General features: G+C 35.4%; 1 protein-coding gene across 1 annotated transcript; it reads right to left on the minus strand.

Annotated features, from left to right (window-relative positions):
• Window positions 1-342: 342 nt before the first annotated feature.
• Window positions 343-21,401, minus strand: LOC111144451 (FSHD region gene 1). The gene is made up of 9 exons (XM_022498769.1): window positions 21,187-21,401; window positions 19,104-19,174; window positions 12,235-12,360; window positions 10,756-10,813; window positions 8,767-8,881; window positions 6,579-6,683; window positions 4,313-4,404; window positions 3,671-3,781; window positions 343-2,494 (listed from the first exon to the last, which is right to left on the minus strand). Exons 1-9 carry the CDS (start codon window positions 21,246-21,248, stop codon window positions 2,458-2,460), a joined length of 777 nt encoding a protein of 258 aa, XP_022354477.1. The 5' UTR covers window positions 21,249-21,401; the 3' UTR covers window positions 343-2,457.
• Window positions 21,402-21,767: the final 366 nt, after the last annotated feature.

Raw genomic sequence — 21,767 nt, forward strand, 5'->3', positions numbered from 1 at the left:
TGTCTTGAGATTTAAAAATCAATAGATGTGTGTAACAGCAATTTGGAGACGATAAAAAAGAGTCAGTAAACTTGAAGAAAAGAACAACTGAAATGATCTGAAATGTGAGCAGTCAAAAAAATATAGGTATAGGGGAACTTTTTCTTTGGTTATTGTTTTTTATCATATATAAAGCCTTTTTTTTTTTTTTTTTTTTTTTTTTTTTTGTCAGAGAGAGAAGGAGAGAGAGCAAGCACAGGCAGACAGAATGGCAGGCAGAGGGAGAAGCAGGCTCCCCGCCAAGCAAGGAGCCCGATGTGGGACTCGATCCCAGGACGCTGGGATCATGACCTGAGCCGAAGGCAGCTGCTTAACCAACTGAGCCACCCAGGCGTCCCTATATAAAGCCTTTTTGACATGGCTACGGGACTGGTAAATCAGGGGAATTCTTGACCAGAATCCATCTTGACTTTGACAGTGCTTTAAACAAGTTTCATGACATCCTTTTGTACAAGAAGAAAAATGTGGACCAGACGACAATATTTAGATATATTATTCTTGACTCCTGTCACTCTGCCAGATTACCTTCAGTGCTATAATGAGGGTTGGAGTCAAGTGTAATGATAGAAATTGGGAAGAACACTTATCTATTACCTGTGATTTTTTCTTGCTCTCCTCCTTCAGTAGCGCATAAACTCCAAAGGGCAGGCAGTGCATATTTTTAATCTATCTTCCCAGGTATCAGGACCTGAAATTAGTTTTGCTCTCTGAAAAGGACAAGACCTGGGGGAGCTTGAGGGTGAGCATGGTGACAGGGAATCCAGGAATACACTATGTTCTGAAATTGAGGCAGATAGAATGAATGCTTGTTCCAGGGAAATCAGTCAGCTGGCAGATGGTCTCAGGAACTGAGCTAGTGTTGGAGGCAAGACTTCAATCTCTTGAGGGTAGTGTTTCTCAAAGTATATTTCAGATCATTTGCTTCAGAATTACATTGAGTGCTAGTTAAAATGTCAATTCTAGGACACAATCCTAGACTTGCTAAGCTGGCATCTTTATGGATGATTCTTGAAAATCTACAGGTACCTCAGGTAATTCTTACATATATAAATTTGAACTACTATTTATTTTTAGGGGCTGGGAGCTGACAAAAGCAAGAAACAGACTAAGTCCAAGGGCAGGTGTCAGAAACTTGGCAGTTACTATCTTGGGCTGGAAAATTTTTTCTTATGGGGGGGTACTGTCCTGTGCCTTGTGGGATGTTAAGCAGCATTCCCAGTCTGTAACCCTAAATGCCAGTAGCACCTCTTCTCTCAGCTGTGACAACCCCTTAGAGCCACACTGGTCCCCGGTTGAGAACCACTGTTTTCAGCTGTCTAAGTAGTAAGCATGTTCCTAGCCTAAGGATCAGAGGAAGAAGAACACAAGATGGGGGGGTGGGGGATAACCAGCTACTGAAATGGAATGACAATTTAGGACTAGATTTACAGCAAGAGCTCCTTTATAAGGTTGCTACTGGTAAGCTTACCTTACTTGCTGGAGAGTGGCTGTCTAACTCCAGAGCTAGTGACCAATGGAATACAATGGCTGAGAACTAGACAGGTCTGGCACTTAGGCCAGGTCTCAGCCCTGGCTGTGCATCATCCACGGGGAATCATAAAAACATAGAGATGCATCAGCCAGACTCAGTCCTTCTGAAGCAGAATTCCCAGGGGTGGAGCCCAGGCATCTGATATACAACCTGCATTCTGGAACACTCACAGGGTCAGGTGACATCTGGAATACTGTGTTCAGGAATTCAGAGAGATACAGGCTAGGAATAAAAGTGTCTCAGCATAGCAGACCTCAGCAATGTATAGTATCTGTACCTCTTTAATAGCTCCATTCTCATCCAATCCTGTCTCTACGTAGGGAATTTTCCCAATTTTCTTATTATTCACCGTTCAGAGCCTACTTCTCTTGTAATGTTTCTTATTCCCATCCTACTGCCTAATACCTGATTTCTTTCTCTCTTCCCACCCACTTTGTTTGATATCTGTTTGGCTTGTGTGATTTGGATTTAGGAGGCAGAATCAAAGCCTTGTTGACTGGATTGGGAGCTTCTAACTTCCATTTAAAGGTCCTAATTAAGCATCAGTGGTATAAAGTAAGACTGTAAAGCAATAAGAGATCCCATAAGCTGCACAAGACACACAGGGTTCACAGAGTATCATCTCTTGCTTTATGACAGAAAACCTAGAAAAGAGAAAAGATTCTATGGTATGTTCAGTGTGTACTCTGTTTCAATTCCATGTGAAACACTACAGTTAACTAAAAAGTAAACCCTTGGGGACTCTCGATTAAACTTGATTAATCTTGTTTAAACTAGCTCTAGTTCAGCAGTAACTCCTGAACAGCCCAAGAGCTCTATAAAAACACTTCCACTGATTATTTTATTCAGAAAAAAACAAATAGGAGAAGAAAGAAACACAATTCTGGTCATTTGCAGTATCTATCAGCTTTCAATTTGGCTCTCCTGTTTAAACAAAGACAAATAAAAATTATGTAACACATGCCATATATAGTCACCTATTAAATACATGCGCACACTCAGAAATTGTATTTTCAATTTTGGTTATTGCCATACTACTTACTTTAAAATATTTTAATTAAAATTAACTTTTCAATATTGTTTCATACTAAATACATTCTACTCTTATGAAAGTCTTTCATAATCTTTAAGAAATGTTGCCTAAGAGCTTTTTCAATCCACAACAGCAATTTTAATTGCCTCTGAATTTAAGCATGCCCTAAACTTCTATTTAACAGGGTGGCAATGTTCTATTTTCATGAGTGATAAAAGTTAACAAGACATACAACTTATTTCTTTTGTGTCCATATCCTGATTTTTTTTTTTTTAACATCCTATTCTTGATTTCTTAAAACTAAATACATGCTTTGTTCAGCAGGGAAAATTCTTGTATCACTTACTAACTTCTGGTATCAAGTTGATCAACTAGTTAAGAAGAAATATGATGAAGCATTATCTTTATCAGTAGTGTGAAGAAATGTTTTAGGACTAATTTTGCAACATAGGACTTGAAGGAGTGGCAGATTACCAAATTCTTTTTCAATCTGGCACTTATTTATGGTTATAAACTTACAGCTAAACCTCTCTACCCACTTTTTTGTTATAGATCTAAGACATTACTTACCTAAGAATAGTATTAGATAAATATTAACAATGTGCTATGATAAATATCCTGTACACTGCTAGATTCAACTTAATGAAAATGCTTCAATTTTATTTTATTTTATACTTAGTAATTTTTAAACTGATCTGTTTTTTTCTCATTTTTAGGAACCTGTACTATTCTACTAGAACCCACTGAGTTTTTAAATTAAACTACTTCTTTCTAGCCCTTCTAATAGTTATGAAAAGATGTTAAATAAATTTATGAAGGGGTTTTAGTCAAATCTGAATGCCTTATAACAAAATATATAAGTTTTTGGAATTTGGCTACTACTAGATATTGTTTCTTGGGTGATCTTTTCCTAGACTTACGATGTCCTTTTTAGGTAATATTACTATGTTCATAAATTAGGAGACAAAAATTTAAGAACGGTAGTATTTGAAAAAGAACACTGATTATATATATGCCATTTCTATTGGATCCTGAAAATAGTTATAAAAAAGTAAAAATATACCTACCTGTCCAGAAGTGTTTCATGCAAAAATCCATCTTTCCGGGCCTTTTTGAGAATTTTACTGTCTTCTTTACTTATTTTAAGTTTGTGGTCTTGGAAGCTCTGAAATTTCTTTCTGTTAAGAAAATGCCTTTCTTGAAAATCATCTCAAACTTTGATTATACATGTTTACTCATGAATTTACAAATATTTCTAAAGTTTTTCATTTATTTAAAAAAAACAAAACTATTGTATTTCTTTAAAAACATACAGCTTTTCAACTGCAAAGATGACCTTGGTGTTCTTCCATGAAGAGGGCAGTTGTTTGGGCAGCAAACTACAAAGCCCCAGTTCCACTAAGGCATGTTGGCTGGAGTCCCTGAATCCTGCCTGTGGGACAACATTTGGTTGGAATTATGTAGTGATAAGCTATAGTCATTCTATTAATGAATAAGGAGAAAAGACTAACCCAAGTGACTTTAGCTTTGAAAGTCAGCAGGGTAATTAGGAAAAGTGAAGCTCTGTGAAAAGAAAAGCATTTAGTATTGTTCTTTGTCCTAGAGTCTATTTTATGCTGCCCCTTGTCCTTTGGGTTATTTTATTTTACGGGTCTTGAGGAGTACTTTGTTGCCAAATCTGTAGGGTCTAAAAGGAAAAGAATACATACACGTAATTGATTTCACACTGTTTAACATTTCCTTTGTCTTCTTCTGGAATATCATCTTTTTTCTTAGTTTCTCTTTCAGCACAGGATCTAATCTGGACAATAGAGAACCCAACAGATTATACATCTATTTCCCCTCTTCCCCACTTTACTTATTTCCTAAGAACCCTGTAGGTGATTTCTTATGCAAACGAAGAAAACAACTTAGCAATCAAATTCAGAAAAAGACAGGTTCTAGATATGTTTTTATTTATATATATGTATAATTTATATAAATAATCGGTTATGTTTCTCTAGAGCCTTTGCATCAGATATAAAAGACAAAATTATTTGAAAAACATTTTATAGATCAGGTCCTGCTGACCAATTAGGCAATAATTTAATTAGTTTGGCCTCAAAGTAAATATTCCAATTATCATATTTTTATTTTTTATAACACTGAAAGTTTAAGATAGCTATTTTAATTTGCATAGCTATTCCCAAATCCATTTAAACTTTTAACATGACACAGAGTACTTTCACTTAATTGGAATCCACTCCTTTTAATTCTTCCTTGTATCCTCCTAAGTTGTGACAGATAATTACTATCAATGCCATAAACTGATATAGCAAGTAAGATCTACTGAGTCGGACAGGAAGTGGACATAATTCAGTCCTCAGGAACTGGCAATCTGCAACACAGAGGACAGAATTTACATCTCCAAGGATTTACATCTCCAAAGTCATCTTTGTGGCTCAGAGTCCAATTCCAAGGCTTCTTAGAAAGTGCTGACCAATGAGGCATGTCCTAGTGTTACCTGTGTGACAAGTTTGGGTAGCAGAGTCCTAGCAGACCTGGGGAAATTACTACTGTCCAGGGTCTGTGACAATACTACTTTTGGCAGGAGGTAATGTGTCTTGATAGTCTACAAAGGTGCATGGCTGATTCAGATTAGCAGAGCCAATGAAGTAAAATGCAAGGTAGAAGGAGTTCTGGATTATCACTGCTCAGAGCTTCCAGGTACTTGACTAACCAAACAGACCCTTGGGAAATGTGACAGATACATCATATGAAAACAGTTATAATTAAATACACCACAGTTTTTTTCCCCCCATAAAAGTACAAAATGCTGCACTTTATTTGCATTGTCTTCAAAAATCATACTTTTAGGTAAGTGAGAAATCCACCAGCATTTTTCTAATGACCTGATCTTTTCTAATGACAAGAAGTATGGTATGGAGTGTCAGAGTAGTTTCCAGTCAGCTGGGTCTGGGTACACATCCTGTCTCTATCCGATCTAGCTGTGTGAGTTTCATGATGACTATAGCAGGTGAGGATATAAGGAGGCTCAAAGTCTCTCTCCTCATCAGTAAAGTTAAGATAACAGGTACCTCACAGGAATTAAAAAAGATTCAAGAAGAGTGCAGGAGTCACATTCAGCAGAGTACGCAGCTACTGGCTTCTGTTTTGGTTTGTGTGTGTGGTTTTTTTTAATGTGATTATAATTACATAATTACCTTGTAATTCTGTTTTGGGGACTTTTTCCTCAGATATACCTGTACACCTACAGAATGATGCATATCTAAAGTTTTGTGTTACAGCACTGGTTCTAAGAGCAAAAGACTGGAAGTAACCTAAATCAGCATTTATGAGGAACTGACTAAATAAATTAAGGCATATCCCTAAAATGGAATATTATATAGCTATTAAAAAAGAGAAAATTTTCTGCATAGTAATTGATAAGGGAAAATCTCCAAGATAAAAACATTAAGGAAAAAAAGAAAATAAAGGTCTAAAGGAGTATATGCAGGAGCCTAACTTTATTGTAAAAAAGTAGAAAATTATAAACATATATTTTTATTAAGAACTGGTAGGCTAGAGAAGGATGGGAGTCATGTCTTTATATGCTTATATTTTTAAAATTTTGAACCATGTGAACATATCTATTAAATTTTAAAATGCAAGCAAGCAAAAAAAAAAAATAGAGTACTAAAAAGCATGTGGAACTACTCAGAAAAAGGTACTAATACATGGAGGTAAGATATAATAATTTCTCTAACACCTGGTACAAATAAGCCATCGGTTATAGGATTTATAATTAAGCTTTTTATAATAAAGTTTATTTGGAGCATAGTATAAAAAACTATGCATTACATCTTTAAAGTAATAGCAAATGACTATTGAACATTATTAAGAGATATGGTCACATCATATATGTGACATGTATTAGTCATAGAAAAATTAAGAAGAAAGCAATTTATAAAAAAGAACAAAATAGATCACAATTACCTTTATCATTTCTTCTTCTCCTGCTGTTTTACTCTTTGCTTCTATATCACCTGCTTCATTGCATCTAATAAAGCAGCTATTTGAGGCCAATAAAGCCATTTTCCCCTATATAAAAAATAGCAAAAAAGTTACAAGACTACTGCAAAAGAATTTTTTTTTTTTAAGATTTTATTTATTTATTTGACAGACAGAGATCACAAGTAGGCAGAGAGGCAGGCAGAGAGAGGAGGAAGCAGGCTCCCCGCCGAGCAGAGAGCCTGATGCGGGGCTCGATCCCAGGACCCTGGGATCATGACCTGAGCCAAAGGCAGAGGCTTTAACCCACTGAGCCACTCAGGCGCCCCTGTAAAAGAATTCTTAAGTCTTGAGAATGAAATGAATTCTGCCCCTTAGCCCCAACTGTAAAAGTAATCAGTAAAGAGAATTTGGAGAAAATACAGAAAATAAAAAAACATACAGAAAAGAAAACCAAAATCACCTATAATCTTACTACTCAAAAATAACCCAATAAATATTTTTAGTATATACTATTAGTAGGACTAAATTCTAACTAGATGAAATAGCATTGTTTCCTTCAGCCTTAAAGATCAATTGAGGATATAACTGAATTAGTTCTGTTTGAAAAATAATCAGCTTTTAAAGATAATAAAAAATTATATAATGCATAGTAATTTACTCAAATAATAGTGTTTTAAGTAAGATTTTCTTCATAATTAGAAAATATAAAAATTTATAAGAGCTAGCTTTTGGTGCTTTTGAATTTACTGCTCAGAACTTCAAGAATCAACGTCAGAGAGTTTTGGACAGAAATGATGGTGGGCAGAGGTACTACTGCTACTTTTTTGCACTATTTCCTCCCCCAGTTTTACTGAGATATAATTGACATAATCATTGCGTAAATTTAAGGTGTATAGCATAATGATTTGGCTTAACACTTACTGTGAAATAATTATCTTAATAAGTTTCGGTTAACATCCATTATCTCATGCAGTTAACAACAAAAAGAAAGCATAAAAGGAAAACGATTTTTTTCCTTGTGATGAGAACTCAGGATTTAGTCTCTTAACAACTTTCCTGTATATCATACAGCAGAGTTAGCTGAAGTAATCATGTTATACATTATATCCATGGCACTTATATTTATCCTGTAACTGGAAGTTTGTACCTTTTGACCACCTTCTTCCTCTAATTCCTAATCCCAACACCTGCTACTCTGGTAACCAACCACAAGTCTGATGTCTTTTTCTGAGTTGTGTTTTGTTTTGTTTTGTTTTTAAGATCCATATATAAGTGAGATCATACAGTTGTCTGTCTTTCTCTGATTTATTTTACTTAGCAAGGTCCATTTGTTGTTGTAAATGGCAAGATTTACTCATCTTTTATGGCAGAACAATATTCCATTGCATATATATATAACACAACTTCTTTATCCATTTATCTATCAGTGGACATTTAGATTATTTCCATAGTTACTCTTAAAAGTAATGCCAGTATGAACTTGGGGTGCAAGTATTGTTTTAAGTTAGTTTTTTTGGTTTCTTTTGGATGTATTTTCACAAGTGGGATTGTTGGATCTAACAATAATTCTATTTTTAATTTTTTGAGGAACCTCCATACTATTTTCCACAGTGGCTGCATCAGTTTGCATTCCCACCAGCAGTGCATGAAGGTTCCCTTTTCTCCACATCCTCCTAGCATTTATCTCATCTTTTTGAAGAGGGCCATTGTAACAGGTATGAAGTGATACCTTACTGTGCTTCTGATTTGCATTTCTCTAATGACTAGTGATGTTGAGCATCTTTTCATGTACCTGTTGGCCTTTCATATATCTTTTCTGGGAAAAAGGTCTTTGCCCATTTTTTAATTGGGTTATTTGTTTCTTTGCTATTGAGTTGTATCAGCTCTTTATATATTTTGGATATTAACCCCTTATCAGAAAAATGGTTTGCAAATATTTTTTCTCATCCTATAGTTTGTCTTTTCACTTTGTTTGATTATTTCTTTTGCTGTGTTGCACTGATTTTCAAGACCTTTTTAAGGTTATGAGTTCATATTGGTTTTCTTCAATTAAGTGGGTTATATTATTGCACTGTACTTCTGTTTTTTTTTTTAGACTATATATTCTCACTGAATATTAAAGACTATCTTACATTGACAAGAAGCTTTTATGAACAATAATAGCACTTACATCTTGAAAGACTGGTTCCCATTGTTCTCTTGGTCCAATTGCATCTGAACGCCCCACAACAAGTCCATCTGAATTAATACCTAGGTATTTTCCATAGCCAGATTTCAGGGCAATTCTTTAGATTAACAAAAAGGAAATGTTAAAAACTGAGAGCAAGAAAATTAAATATGGAACATAAAAATAATGTGTGTGTATAAAAATCCAGGCTAGCCATAGTCCAAATTTTCAAAAGCCATGTGATATGTGGCTAGTGACTACCATATTGGACAGTGTAGTTCTATTTATATAATTTTATATTGTACTTATAAAGCTCCTATTACATGGTATCAAACTGCTTTCCTCTGTATCAACTTAACATTCACACCTCAAATCAGGAGAGTTATCATTTCACCATGGATCTATTAACATTATGCCTTTTTTAAGAAAAAATTAGAATATCAGATACAGGAAAAATAGTATCCTATTTAATTTATCTCCTAACCATCGTAAAGTGACATTTGCACTTCCTTTCCTTTTTAGGTTTTATCTTTTTGTCCATTTTTCTATTGGTATTTTACTGTTTTCCTTAGAGTTATGAATCCTGTACGTACAAAGAATAAAAACTCATTGCTGTTAATGCTGTTGCAAATATTTTCCTCATTTGCCTATTTTATATCTTTTGTTTTCAACTGTAAAGAAGTTTGAGTTTATTGATTTTCTTCTGCTTTTATTCTTTAAAAGTCTCTCAGGCACCTGGGTGGCTCAGTCAGTTCAGTGTCTGACTTTAGACACTGACTTCAAGTGATCTTGTGGTCCTGGGATAGAGCCCCACAAGCCCCATAGTGGGCTCTGTGCTCCCCACTCAGCAGGGAGTCTGCTTCTCCCTCTCCCTAACCCCCGCCCAGTGCTCACTTGCTCTCTCCAAAGTAAATAAATAAATAAATAAAATATTAAAAAAATAAAAAAGTTAAAAAAGTCTTTCACTGTACTTATTGGCCACTCAGAGTAGAGGAATGATAATCTTCATGTGATGTTTTTTAAAGAAAAAGATATGATTCTTAACTTTTAGCTTACCCAGTCCCTTGTGATGCCAAGGATTGATTTTATATTCATCTACAGGTTAATGATCATATAATACAAATCATTATCATGTTGATGCAGCCAATTATTAGCATACTGAAATTCAATTTCTCTATGCACTACCCAAAGTATCATTCTATACTTTGGCACTGTGAGAATAAAAAAGGTCAGCTTATAAAATGATTGTAAAAACAGAATATTCTTTTGGTCTTCATGACTATGTAACATTCTTTACTGATTTTAATAATTTTAATAATATTCCTTTATTCTTTTTTTTGTTTATCTCTTGACTTCTGACAAGTGAGTTTATGTATCATAGTAACATCAAACCAGGTTTTGTCTTATGTCTATTTTCTTTGCATGATCTTTCTAATCTTATTTGGTCTGTGACATTATTAATACTCATTTTTTTCTAGTCTAGTATTATATATTGGTAGGAATCATAGGGTATGTTTTTATTTGGAGCTTTCATTCTCTCTCTTTTCTTTTAAGATTTTACTTATTTGAGAGAGAGAGAATGAGAGAGAGAGAGAGAGAGAGAGACAGCATGAGAAGGATAGGGTCAGAGGGAGAAGCAGACTCTCTGCTAAGCAGAGAGCCTGATGTGGGACTTGATCCCAGGACTCCAGGATTATGACCTGAACTGAAGGTTCAACCAACTGAGCCACCAAGGTGCCCTGCTTTCATTCTCTTTCAAAGACACAGTTGTTACAAATGAAATTTAATAATACCTAAATATAGCATATATAAATGTCATATTTTTAAAATGTCACAAAATATACTTTCAAAAAGATTATTTTGCTTTTTACATCAAAATTGGTCTGTGAACTTAAGTTAGCTTACTTAATTAGCTATATATAGAAAATTTTCAGTAAATAAAATTAAATTAAAAAAAATAAAAGGTGATTAATTATAGTTCAACTTACTTACCTGGAATCAGACAATTTGACAGCTGTAAACTGCTCTGGAGGACTAGGGCCTTCATCAACTATAGAGGAAAAAAATATTTTAAAATAAATTTGACATTTGTTACCAATATACACATAAAAATAATCTTCAGCTTTAAAAAAAGTTTTCTTTTGGGGAACCTGGGTGGCTCAGTCATTAAGCGTCTGCCTTCGGCTCAGGCCATGATCCCAGGGTCCTGGGATCGAATCCCACATTGGGCTCCCTGCTTGGTGGGAAGTCTGCTTCTCCCTCTCCCATTCCCCCTGCTTGTGTTCCTTCTCTGTGTATCTCTCTGTTAAATAAATTAAAAAAAAAAAATCTTTAAAAAAAAAGTTTTTCTTTTAAAATTAAATATAAGAATACTATAATATTTTGATATAATCATAATACACTATTCAGATTAGAGTATCAAGTTCTACTTTATCTTCTTATAACTACAGTGTTAGTTTTACATACTTAATAGGTAAGTCAGCATGATGCTTAATCACTTATATTTTCTTTTTGTTTTAAAATGCACTCGGTATATAAACAAGCATTTAATATTTATTTATTTTTAAAAGATTTTGTTTATTTATTTGACAGAGAGAGAAACAGTGATAGAGGGAATACAAGCAGGGGGAGTGGGAGAGGGAGAAGCAGGCTTCCCGCCGAGCAGGGAGCCCAATGCGGGGCTCAATCCGAGGACCCTGGGATCATGACCAGAGCTGAAGGCAGACGCTTAACGACTGAGCCATCCAGGCACCCCAGCATTTAATATTTAAAAAACTAAATGCTGTAACTTATTCAAGGGATGGTCATTCATACTTAAAGATACTGCTTTTTATCTTCTGATTACTTCACGTCTCATTAGTGCTTATTCTGGTGGACCAGAAGGGATAACAAAACTTCAAACTGTTAATAATGTTCCAGGTTAGTTTTGGCAAAAGGTCTAAAGAATAAAGATATCAAATCTTTGACTCAACTATGTTTCCCTTTCAATTCAATTTTTTTTTTCAATTCAATTATTTATGTTGCTTTTGATTTCAATTGATACTTTTCTGGAACCATAAAGAATGTTTTCACAGGCTTATAATGGAAAGAGGGATTTGCCAATAATTGGTAAATATTAAGGAAGGAAAAAAGGAGTGGATCCATGCAATGGATTTATTCCTTGTACTATACTTGAGATGTTAGAATTTGGCCTAAGTGAATGACTGTCATAAAATATACGCTTTTTAAAATGTTTTTTATAAAATTTTATTTGAGAGAGACAGAGAGAGAGCACAAGCAGAGGGAGCAGCAGGCAGAGGGAGAAGCAGGCTCTCTGCTGAGCAAGGAGCCCTATATAGGACTCGATCCCAGGAGCCTGGGATCCTGACCTGAATTAAAGACAGACGCTTAACTGACTGAGCCACCCAGGCATCCCTAAAATACATACTTTAAGTGGTCTTTTCCCTTCCACTGTTTCTACTAGACACAAACCTTCTTTATGTGGAGCTCCCAGTGTAAAAAGTCCGTTGTCAAGTGCATGTATGTAGGTTCCTTTATCCATTTCAATTGCTATGGTTCCTGATATTTCACCAAAATTTGTTACTGTCCACCAGATTCCTAAAAAATAAAATCAATATTTTAAATTTAATTTTAGATTTGACACAAGGTTCTTATTTGTTGTTCTTGTTGTTATAACTTATTTTTAAAAACTTTTTATTTTGCAGTTATAAGAAATAATACAGAGAGATCTCATATGTCCTTTATTCACTTCTCCCTGTGGTAATATCTTACATAATTATAGTACACTGTCCAAACCAGGAAATTATCCTTTATACAAACTATGAACCTTATACAGATTTCATCCATTTTACATACATTCATTTGCATGTCAGTATATATCGATATAGGTGACCAACACCCAAAATCAAGATTACATTCTTTTCAAAATATAAAAAAGCAGTGCATGTGAAGGCACAAAATGATGGAGAACAGTCTCTTTGATTTCCTCCCCAGCCATCCATGACTGCTTTCTAGAGGCAATGACTATTATAACCTGTCCCTTACATATCCCTCCAAAGACTTTTTTTTTTTTAAAGATTTTATTTATTTGACAGAGAGAGAGATCACAAGTAGGCAGAGCAGCAGGCAGAGAGAGGGGGGAAGCAGGCTCCCCACTGAGCAAACAGCCCAACGCGAGGCTCAATCCCAAGACCCTGGGATCATGACCCGACCCCAACCAAGGCAGATGCCTAACCCACTGAGCCACCCAGGCACCCCCCAAAAGACTTTCTAACATAGTATTCTTTTTTAATTTTTTTCAAGTTTTTACTGAAATTCCAGTTAGTTGACATCCAGCGTAATATTAATTACAGGTACAGAATTTAGTAATTCATCACTTATAACACTCTGCTTATCACATTAAGTGCAGTCCTCAATATCCTTCACCCATTTAACCCATTTTCAAGCCCACCTCCCCTCTGGCAACCTTCAGTTTGTTCTCTGTAATTAAGAGTCTGTTTTCTGGTTTGTCTCTCTCTCTCTCTCTTTCTCTTTTTTCCTATGTTTATCTGTTTTGTCTCCTGACTTCCACATATGAGTGAAAATCATATGGTATTTATTTTTTTCTAACTTAACATAATGCTCTCTAGCTCATCATGTTGCAAATGGCAAGATTTCGGTTTTTTTTGTGGTCTAGGACAGTATTCTTAACCATGATTTTAGATTAGAAACAATATGAGCATTCTATATACATGAACAGAAATGGGTTTCTTTTTTAATTCATTTTAATTCAAATATAATTAACAAATGGTATTATATTAGTTTCATATGTATAATATAATGACTCAGCGATTCTATACATTTCTCAGTGCTCATCAAGATAAGTGTACTCTTAATTCCCCTTCACCTATTTCTCCCATCCACCTACTCGTGCTGCACATTCAATACAAGCTCTATCAAAATACCAATAACATTTTTCACAGAACTAGAATAATCCTAAAACTTGTATGGAACCACAAAAGATCCCAAATAGCCAAAGCAATCCTGAAAAAGGATAAAGCTGGAGGTATCACAATCCCACATTTCAAGATATACTACAAAGCATTATGGTACTGACAAATACAAACATACAGATCAATGGAACAGAAATGAGTGTCTAGAAATAAACCAACACTTGTACGGTAAATTAATTTATGACAAAGAAGGCAAGAATACAGAATGGGGAAAAGACCATCTTCAACAAATGGTGCTGGGAAAACTGGACCCCTTTCTTATACCATATACAAAAATAAACTCAAAATAGATTAAAGACCTAAATGTGAGACCTGAAACCATAAAATTTCTGAGAAAACACAGGAAGTATCCCTCCTAATTCTTTGACATCAGCCGTAGAAACGTTTTTCTTATATCTGTCTCCTCTGGCAAGGGAAACAAAAGCAAAATTAAACTACTGAGACTACACCAAAACAAAAAGCTTTCCCACAGTGAAGGAAACCATTAACAAAACAAAGACAACCTACAGAATGGAAGAAGCTAGTTACAAATGATATATCCAATAAGGAGTTAATATTCAAACTATATAAAGAACTTTTACAACTCAATACCCAAAAAAGCAAATAATCCAATTAAAAAATTGATCGAGGACCTGAACAGAAATTTTTCCAAATAAGACATAGATAGCCAACAGACACACAGAACATGCTTAACATGACTAATCATCAGGGAAATGCAAATTAAAACCACAATGAGATACTACCTTACACCTGCTGTAATGGCTAAAACAAAACAAAATAAGACAATAATAAGTGTTGAAGATGTGAAATGACATGGAGAAAAAGGAATCCTTGTAGGATTGCAAATTGGTGCAACCACTGTGGAAAATAGTATGGAGTTTCCTCACAAAATTAAAAATAGAATCACTACATGATCCTGAAATTCCACTACTGGGTATTTACCCAAAGAAAACAAAAACACTAATTTGAAAAGATAGATGTGCTCCTATGTTTATTGCATCAGTTTATTGCTGGACTTTTTGTTCTATTGATCTATGTATTGTTTTTATGCTAATACCAAACTGTTTTGATTAGTGTATTTTTGTAGTATTGTTTGAAATCAGAAGTGTGGTACCTCCAGCCTAGTTCTTCTTTCTTAAGACTGCTAGCTATCTGGGATCTTCTGTGGTTCCTTACAAATTTGAGGATTGTTTGTTCATTATTCGTGAAAAATGCCACTTTTTTGACAGAGATTGCATTGAATCTGTAGATTGCTTTGAGGTAGTGTAAGTATTTTAACAATTTAATTCTTCTGATCAATGAACATGGAATATCTTTCCATTTATATGTGTCTTCTTCAAATTCTTTTATCAATGTCATACTTTCAATGTACAGATCTATCACATCCTTGGTTAAATTTATTCCTAGGTATTTTGTTGTCTTTGGTACAACTGTAAATAGGATTAGTTTTCTTATTTCTCTTTCTGGTAATGAAGTATTAATGTATAGAAATGTAACAGATTTTTGTATGTTGATTTTATATCCTGCAACTTTACTGAATTCATTTATTAGTTCTAATGGTTTTTTGGTGCAATCTTTAGGGTTTTCTATGTATAAGATCATGTCATCTGCCAATAGTGACAGTTTTATTCCTCCCTCTCTGATTTGGATACCTTTTCTTCCTTTCTTTTTTGCCTACTTGCTTTGGCTAGGGCTGCCAATACTATGTTGAGTAAAAGCAGCAAGACTAGGTATCCTTGTCTTAATCTTGATCTTAGACGAAAAGCTTTCAGATTTTCACTGTTGATTATGAAGCTAAATTGTCCATTAGCTAAAGGAGAAATGTGTCAGTCATTAATAAGATATTAGATGACATTAGGAACTCTGGATAATTTTATTAGGTCTGATAGTGATATACTCTTATGTATTAAAAGAGACGGCAGGGCGCTTGGGTGACTCAGTTGGTTAAGGATCTGCCTTTGGCTCAGATCATGATCTGAGGGTCCCAGGATTGAGCCCTGCTGAGCAGGGAGCCTGCTTCTCCCTCTCCCACTCCCTCTGCTTGTATTCTCTCTCTGTCAAATAAATAAATAAAAATCTTAAAAAAAAGTAAGAGAGCAAAACAGAAGGAAAGAGAGTGAGACTGACTTTATCAGCACTGCACATTTATGTATATATGGGTAGAATGACATAATATTCTGTTATACTTTAAAATTCTTCAGAAAAAAAAATGGGGCTCCTGGGTAGCTCAGCCCATTGAGCAACCAACTCTTAATTTCAGCTCGGGTCATGATCTCAGGGATTGAGCCCCCGCAGTAGGGCGGGAGGGAGTCTGCTTGAGATTCTCTCCCTCTCCCTCTGTCCCGCCTCCCACTCATGCACACACTCTCTCTAAAATAAATTTTATTCTCCAGAAAAAAACTGTGGATAGGATATTATCTCAGAGTAAGCAAGTATGTAAGTGAAATAAGATTGGCAAAAGAAGGAATGCTGGGGGTATGGACACATGGAAAATTCATTATATTCTCCTATCTACTTATGTATTAGTTTGAAAGCATCCAAATTACAAAGTTTTTAAAAATTGAGTTTATCACAGTGCATAAGATTTCCTATTTATCTAAACAAGAAAGGCTTTTAATACACAACAAAAAATTAGTAAAATTTCACTTACATTAAGTTGGACTTTTACCTAATTTCATATATATAAATTAACTCAAAATGGATCAAAGACCTAAATTTAAGAGCTAAAACCATAAAACTCTTATAAGAAAACATATGGTAGAAACCTCACAAAATGGGATTTGGCAATCATTTCTTAGATATGACACCAAAGGCACAAACAACAAAAGAAAAATTAGACCAATTAGACTCATCAAAATGAATAACTTTGGGGGCACCTGGGTGCCTCAGTCAGTTATGAATCTGACTCTTGATTGCAGCTTAGGTAGTGATCTCAGGGTTGTGAGATTGAGCCCCAAGTCAGGCTCTGGACTAGGCCTGGAACCTGCTTAAGATTCCCTCTCCCTTTACCCCTCCCCCACATCCGTCTCCCCCTCTAAAAAAAGAAAGAAAAAAAGAAAAACTTTTGTGCATCACAGGACACTATCAAGAGAGTAAAAAGACAACACAGAATAGAAGGAAATATTTGTACATCACATATCTTAAGGGATTAAGATCCAGAATATATAAAGAACTCTTAAAACTCAACAATAACACAACCCATTTCAAAAAATGGGCAAAGGACTTGAATAGGTATTTCTCCAAAGAAGATACACAAATGAGCAATGAGCACATTAAAATTACTCAATATTGCATTTCACTGAGGAAATACAGACTGAAACCATAATGAGATACTATTTCATACCCACTAGGATGGCTACTATCACAGAACCAGAAATAACAAATATTGGTGAGGATATGGAGAAATCGAAACCCTTGTGCACTGCTGGTGGGAATGTAAAATGGTACAGTGACTATGGAAAACAGTTCTCACAAAATTAAAAATGGAATTACCATATGATCCAGCAATTCCACTTCCAGGTATATGTCCAAAAGAACAGAAAGCAAAGTCTTGAAGAGATATCTGAACACCCATATTCCTAGAAGAATTATTCACAATAGGCCAACAGTGAAGTAACCTACGTGTTCACTGAAAGATGAATGGTTAAATGAAATGCAGTATATACACACAATGGAGTATTATTCAGTCTTAAAAGGAAGGAAATTCTGACACATGCTACAACATGGATGAACCCTGAAGACCTCACCTGATTTCAAAACATTATGAAATGACAGTAATCAACACAAATGTATCAGAACAACAGACAAATCAATGGAACACAGAGTCGAAAATTATACCAACCCATATAAAGTCAATTGATTTTTTACAGAGATATCAAGGCAGTTTAATGAAGAAAGAAAAGTCTATTCAACAGTGGTGCTAGAACAAGTGGATATCATTATGAAAAAATGAAAAAAGAACCCTGACCCGTAATTTACTCCAGACCAAAAATTAATTTCAGATAGATCACAGATCTAATGTAAAAACTAAAACTGAAGTCTCTTACAGAAAATGTGGAAGAATTTCTTCATGACCTTGGGGTTAAGCAACAGTTTCTCAGATTAAAGATGCAAGGTGGTAGCCATAATAGAAAAAAAATAATAAATACGGTTTTATAAAAACTTCTATACACATATATCAAGTCATTATATTGTATACCTAAAACTAATACTATGTTGTATGTCAATTTTACTATAATTGAAAAAAAAATCTAACTTTTGCTTTCAGAGAAATAACATTTAAGCAAATTAAAAGTCAAACCACAGACTGAGAGGGAAGATTGATAACAGAACTGTATTACTTTTTGGTGGGAGTATAAAATGGTGCAACCACCTTAGAAAATTCTTGGGATTACTTACATCGCTAAATATCCACCTATTTGTTGACATAGCAATTCCATCTCTAGATATCTATCCAAGATATTTACATTAATATTAGAACTGTTGATTTGCTATTTCAAAAAAAGGTGAGATTTTTCTAGAATATTATCTTTATCCCATTTCATATAAAATGTAAAGGAGCCAAAATTTATGAAATTTCAAAACGTGACTGGCCATGTTTTAAGAGAGGAACAAGTTGCTTTAAAGTATAGATGTGGAAAGGATCAGAAAGCAGGCTGGTTAAATGTGTTTGGGTCAGTTTATCTCTGGTAGCTTTTCCAGGCTACCTTGATGCTTTGTTTAAGATTTTCATTTATTTCATAATATATAAAAGAATCATTTTTATTGTGAGTTATTTTTACTGTTCCTTTGGGGACATACTTATCACTGGCTTCTACAATCAAAATGCGTAAATGTTCAGGGGTGCCTGAGTGGCTTGGTCAGTTAAGTGTCTGCCTTTGGCTCAGGTCATAATCCTGGGGTCCTGGGACTGAGCCCTATGTAAGTCTGCTTCTTCCACCTTTTCCCCTGCTTGTACTCTCTTCTTTCTCTCTCAGATAAATAAAATCTTTTTAAAAATGCATACATGTTCAAAGAAAATTGGTGAAATATATTTAATAATATTTATCTATATCTGGCCTTTAAAATTATGTACCAGATCTGTGGGATATTAGGTAGTCTAATGAGCTATATTTCTTCTCTCCATGCCTTGTCCTGATAATGAAAAAAAGGCATCAGTGACATCTACTGTGCCAGGCAATAAAAGCAATAAATAAAACTTTAAATAATATTGAAAACTTTAAGAAAACTATGCATAGGTCACAAGTTCTTTTGAGTTTCTTTGAACTACTTATCCCTAAGTAGGAAAATATTTTTAAAGGCATCTCAACCAATGTTAACTTTTCTCAGAATAAAGTATAGGAAACCTACCAACGATATCAAGTTGAGTTTCTTCATCTTCTTCTCTTTTTCTCTTCTTCTCTTTACTCTTTTTCTTCTTACTGCAGGAGATAATTCATATAGATGAGTTCAGAAATATTGATCTGATGTTAAGTATCTCAAGATGCAATCTTAGAAGAATCTTTTAAGCTGTACATAGATATACGAATTATTGATTTAGTTATGTACACTGATATACTTTCTTTCTAATATTGAGAAGTCACTTCTGATCCTGTATGCATTGTGTTATAGTTAAGACAACAGATTCTGAAGTCAGACTGCCTTTTTAATCTTGATATTGTCATTTCTTAGCTCTGTGACTTTTGGAAAATTTACTTAAACTCTGTCAGTTTCTCACCTATAAAAGGAGGATAATAATTTAACTAAGCTCTTAAGGTTGTTTTGAGGATTAAGAGAAGACCTGTACTTTCGTATGTTGCTGGTGAAAATGTAAAATGGTATAGCCACTTAATAAAATAGTTTGGGTTCTTCGAAAAGTTAAACACAGAGTTACCAGAAATGAAAACAAATGTCCTAACATCAGAAATCAAAACACACGTCCACATAAAAATTTTATTAGAATATTCAAAGCAGCATTATTCATAATAACCAAAAAGTGGCAACAACCCAAATGTCCATCAACTGATGAATGGAAAAACAAAACGCATTTTATCTACACTACACAATAGAATATTATTCAGCCATAAAAATAAGAGTATGAATACATGCTACAACACGGATGAAGCTAGATACAAAGACTGCATACTATATGACTCCATTTATATGAAATATGCAGAATAAACTGATGTAGATGGAAATCAGATTAGTGGTTGCCAGGTCTAGGGAAACAGTGGAATGGAGAGTGACTGGTAATGATCATGGGATTTCCTTCCCAAGATGAAAATGTTTGGCAACTTGATAGTGCTGAATTTTGTCAACACATTAAAACCCACAAAATTGTACTTTATAGGGTGAATTTCTGACATATGTATTATATCTCAGTAATAAAAAAAAACCAAAGTGGTTCAAAAAAATTATGTTAAAGAATAGTTAGAATAGTTCTTGAAAGTGGCTCTGTGTGTGTTGATAATGATTGATAGTTGTGAGAATTATAAGAAGGCACACTTGTTTGTATTTTCATCAAATGTAAGCTTTCAGAAGATGACTCTCCCCTCTCTCTTGTAAATTCAGACAGTACAAGTTTAGGATTTATTCAGGGTAAGTTCTTTGTGATTCCAGAACCGTAGGCAGAATTGCTCCTTAACACTTCCTTTCATCTTACCTAAAAGTACCGAAAACTATCACTGAGACATGCTGAAATGCTTAATAATTGTATGAATAACCAACTCTAAGCAGACCTACCAGTTAAAAGAGAGGTGGAGATATGAGTGAGCAGATACCTTTTCCTAAAACTCTAATCATCATAAATCACCCCTACAAGCTTCTTGTTACTGACTCTACTTACTTACTGTACATGTTATCTCATTTAATCCTCATAATTCTTTTACAGTACCATCAATTTTTCCTAATGAACGAGTCAGTGTAAGCTCAAGGATACTAACGAACTTGCACAGATTGCAAAACTAGCAACTGGTGGGAATCCAGATTTGAGCCCATATCCCTATCAAAATCCACATCTGCATACTGTATTTTAAAATTAAGGATTTTTTTAGGGGGGAGGGAAACAATGGTGAAAATAAGTATCTCTAATAAAGGAAGTTATTGTTATGATCTACATCATCAGACTAAGGCTGCGGAGGTCTGGAGGGTCTTGGTTCCCTTACCAAGGGACCCAAACTTGTGGTTCCTGGGCTACTGGTTCCGCTCTCCTGTCTCCTCCCTTTTGAAGGCGCGACAGTCAGAGCGCATCTCCCGCGGCCCGTCTCTCCAGCTCTGTACAGGTACCCGGAACCGAGTCGCAGGATCTGTCTATCCAGGACCAGAGGCCAGGCCTAAAGGTTGGGAGCCTGAATTACAGCTCTCTAAGGCTTCTGTGAGATTCTCCACGGGGGAGAGGAGGCGAGGGCGGAGTGCTGTCAGAAAAGAGCGTCTCCCGCACAAACTTTGGCCTTACCTCTTAGCCTTGGTTCCCTTGAGCACGAGTTTGGTGGACTTCACATACGAGTATTCGGCCATAGTTCTGGGGACACTCTGTGTAAAGACGTGAGAGCTAAGGGCCAGATATCTCCACTGGAGAACGAACTGGCGAGGGAGGCCCCAAAATAATACTGCAGATTCCCTGAAACCGTACGCAACTGCAGGAGAGGACCATCCGCTCTGAGTCCCTAGTATTTTTTTCACCCGACTCTCGAATTCTACTTCCTGTGTGCTGTCTGGGGCTACGGCAACCGCAGAGGGCCTCAATACAGCAGGGTTCATTTGCTCTTGAGAACCGAATGTTCAAGCGTCCCTCAGTGAGGAAACCTGGGGAGACGCGCCCTCTGGTGGACGCAGAGGGCCTAATAGCTATGGAACCTTTTTCTTCTTTTTTTTAATGGAGCCATTCTTGAGGTATCCTCCTGCTCCGTCTCAGGAGAAGGGCGACAGTTTGATCAGCAAGAAGGTGATATGACTCAATCAGCCCTCCGGTTCTAGTAGCTGTGAGCTGGGCCTTACTACCCTGCGCGACTGAGTGCATTATCGGACCTCGGACGA

This window comes from Enhydra lutris, unplaced genomic scaffold, assembly GCF_002288905.1.
Source record: "Enhydra lutris kenyoni isolate GAN:26980312 unplaced genomic scaffold, ASM228890v2 scaffoldscaffold11, whole genome shotgun sequence".
Classification (NCBI taxonomy): domain Eukaryota; kingdom Metazoa; phylum Chordata; class Mammalia; order Carnivora; family Mustelidae; genus Enhydra; species Enhydra lutris.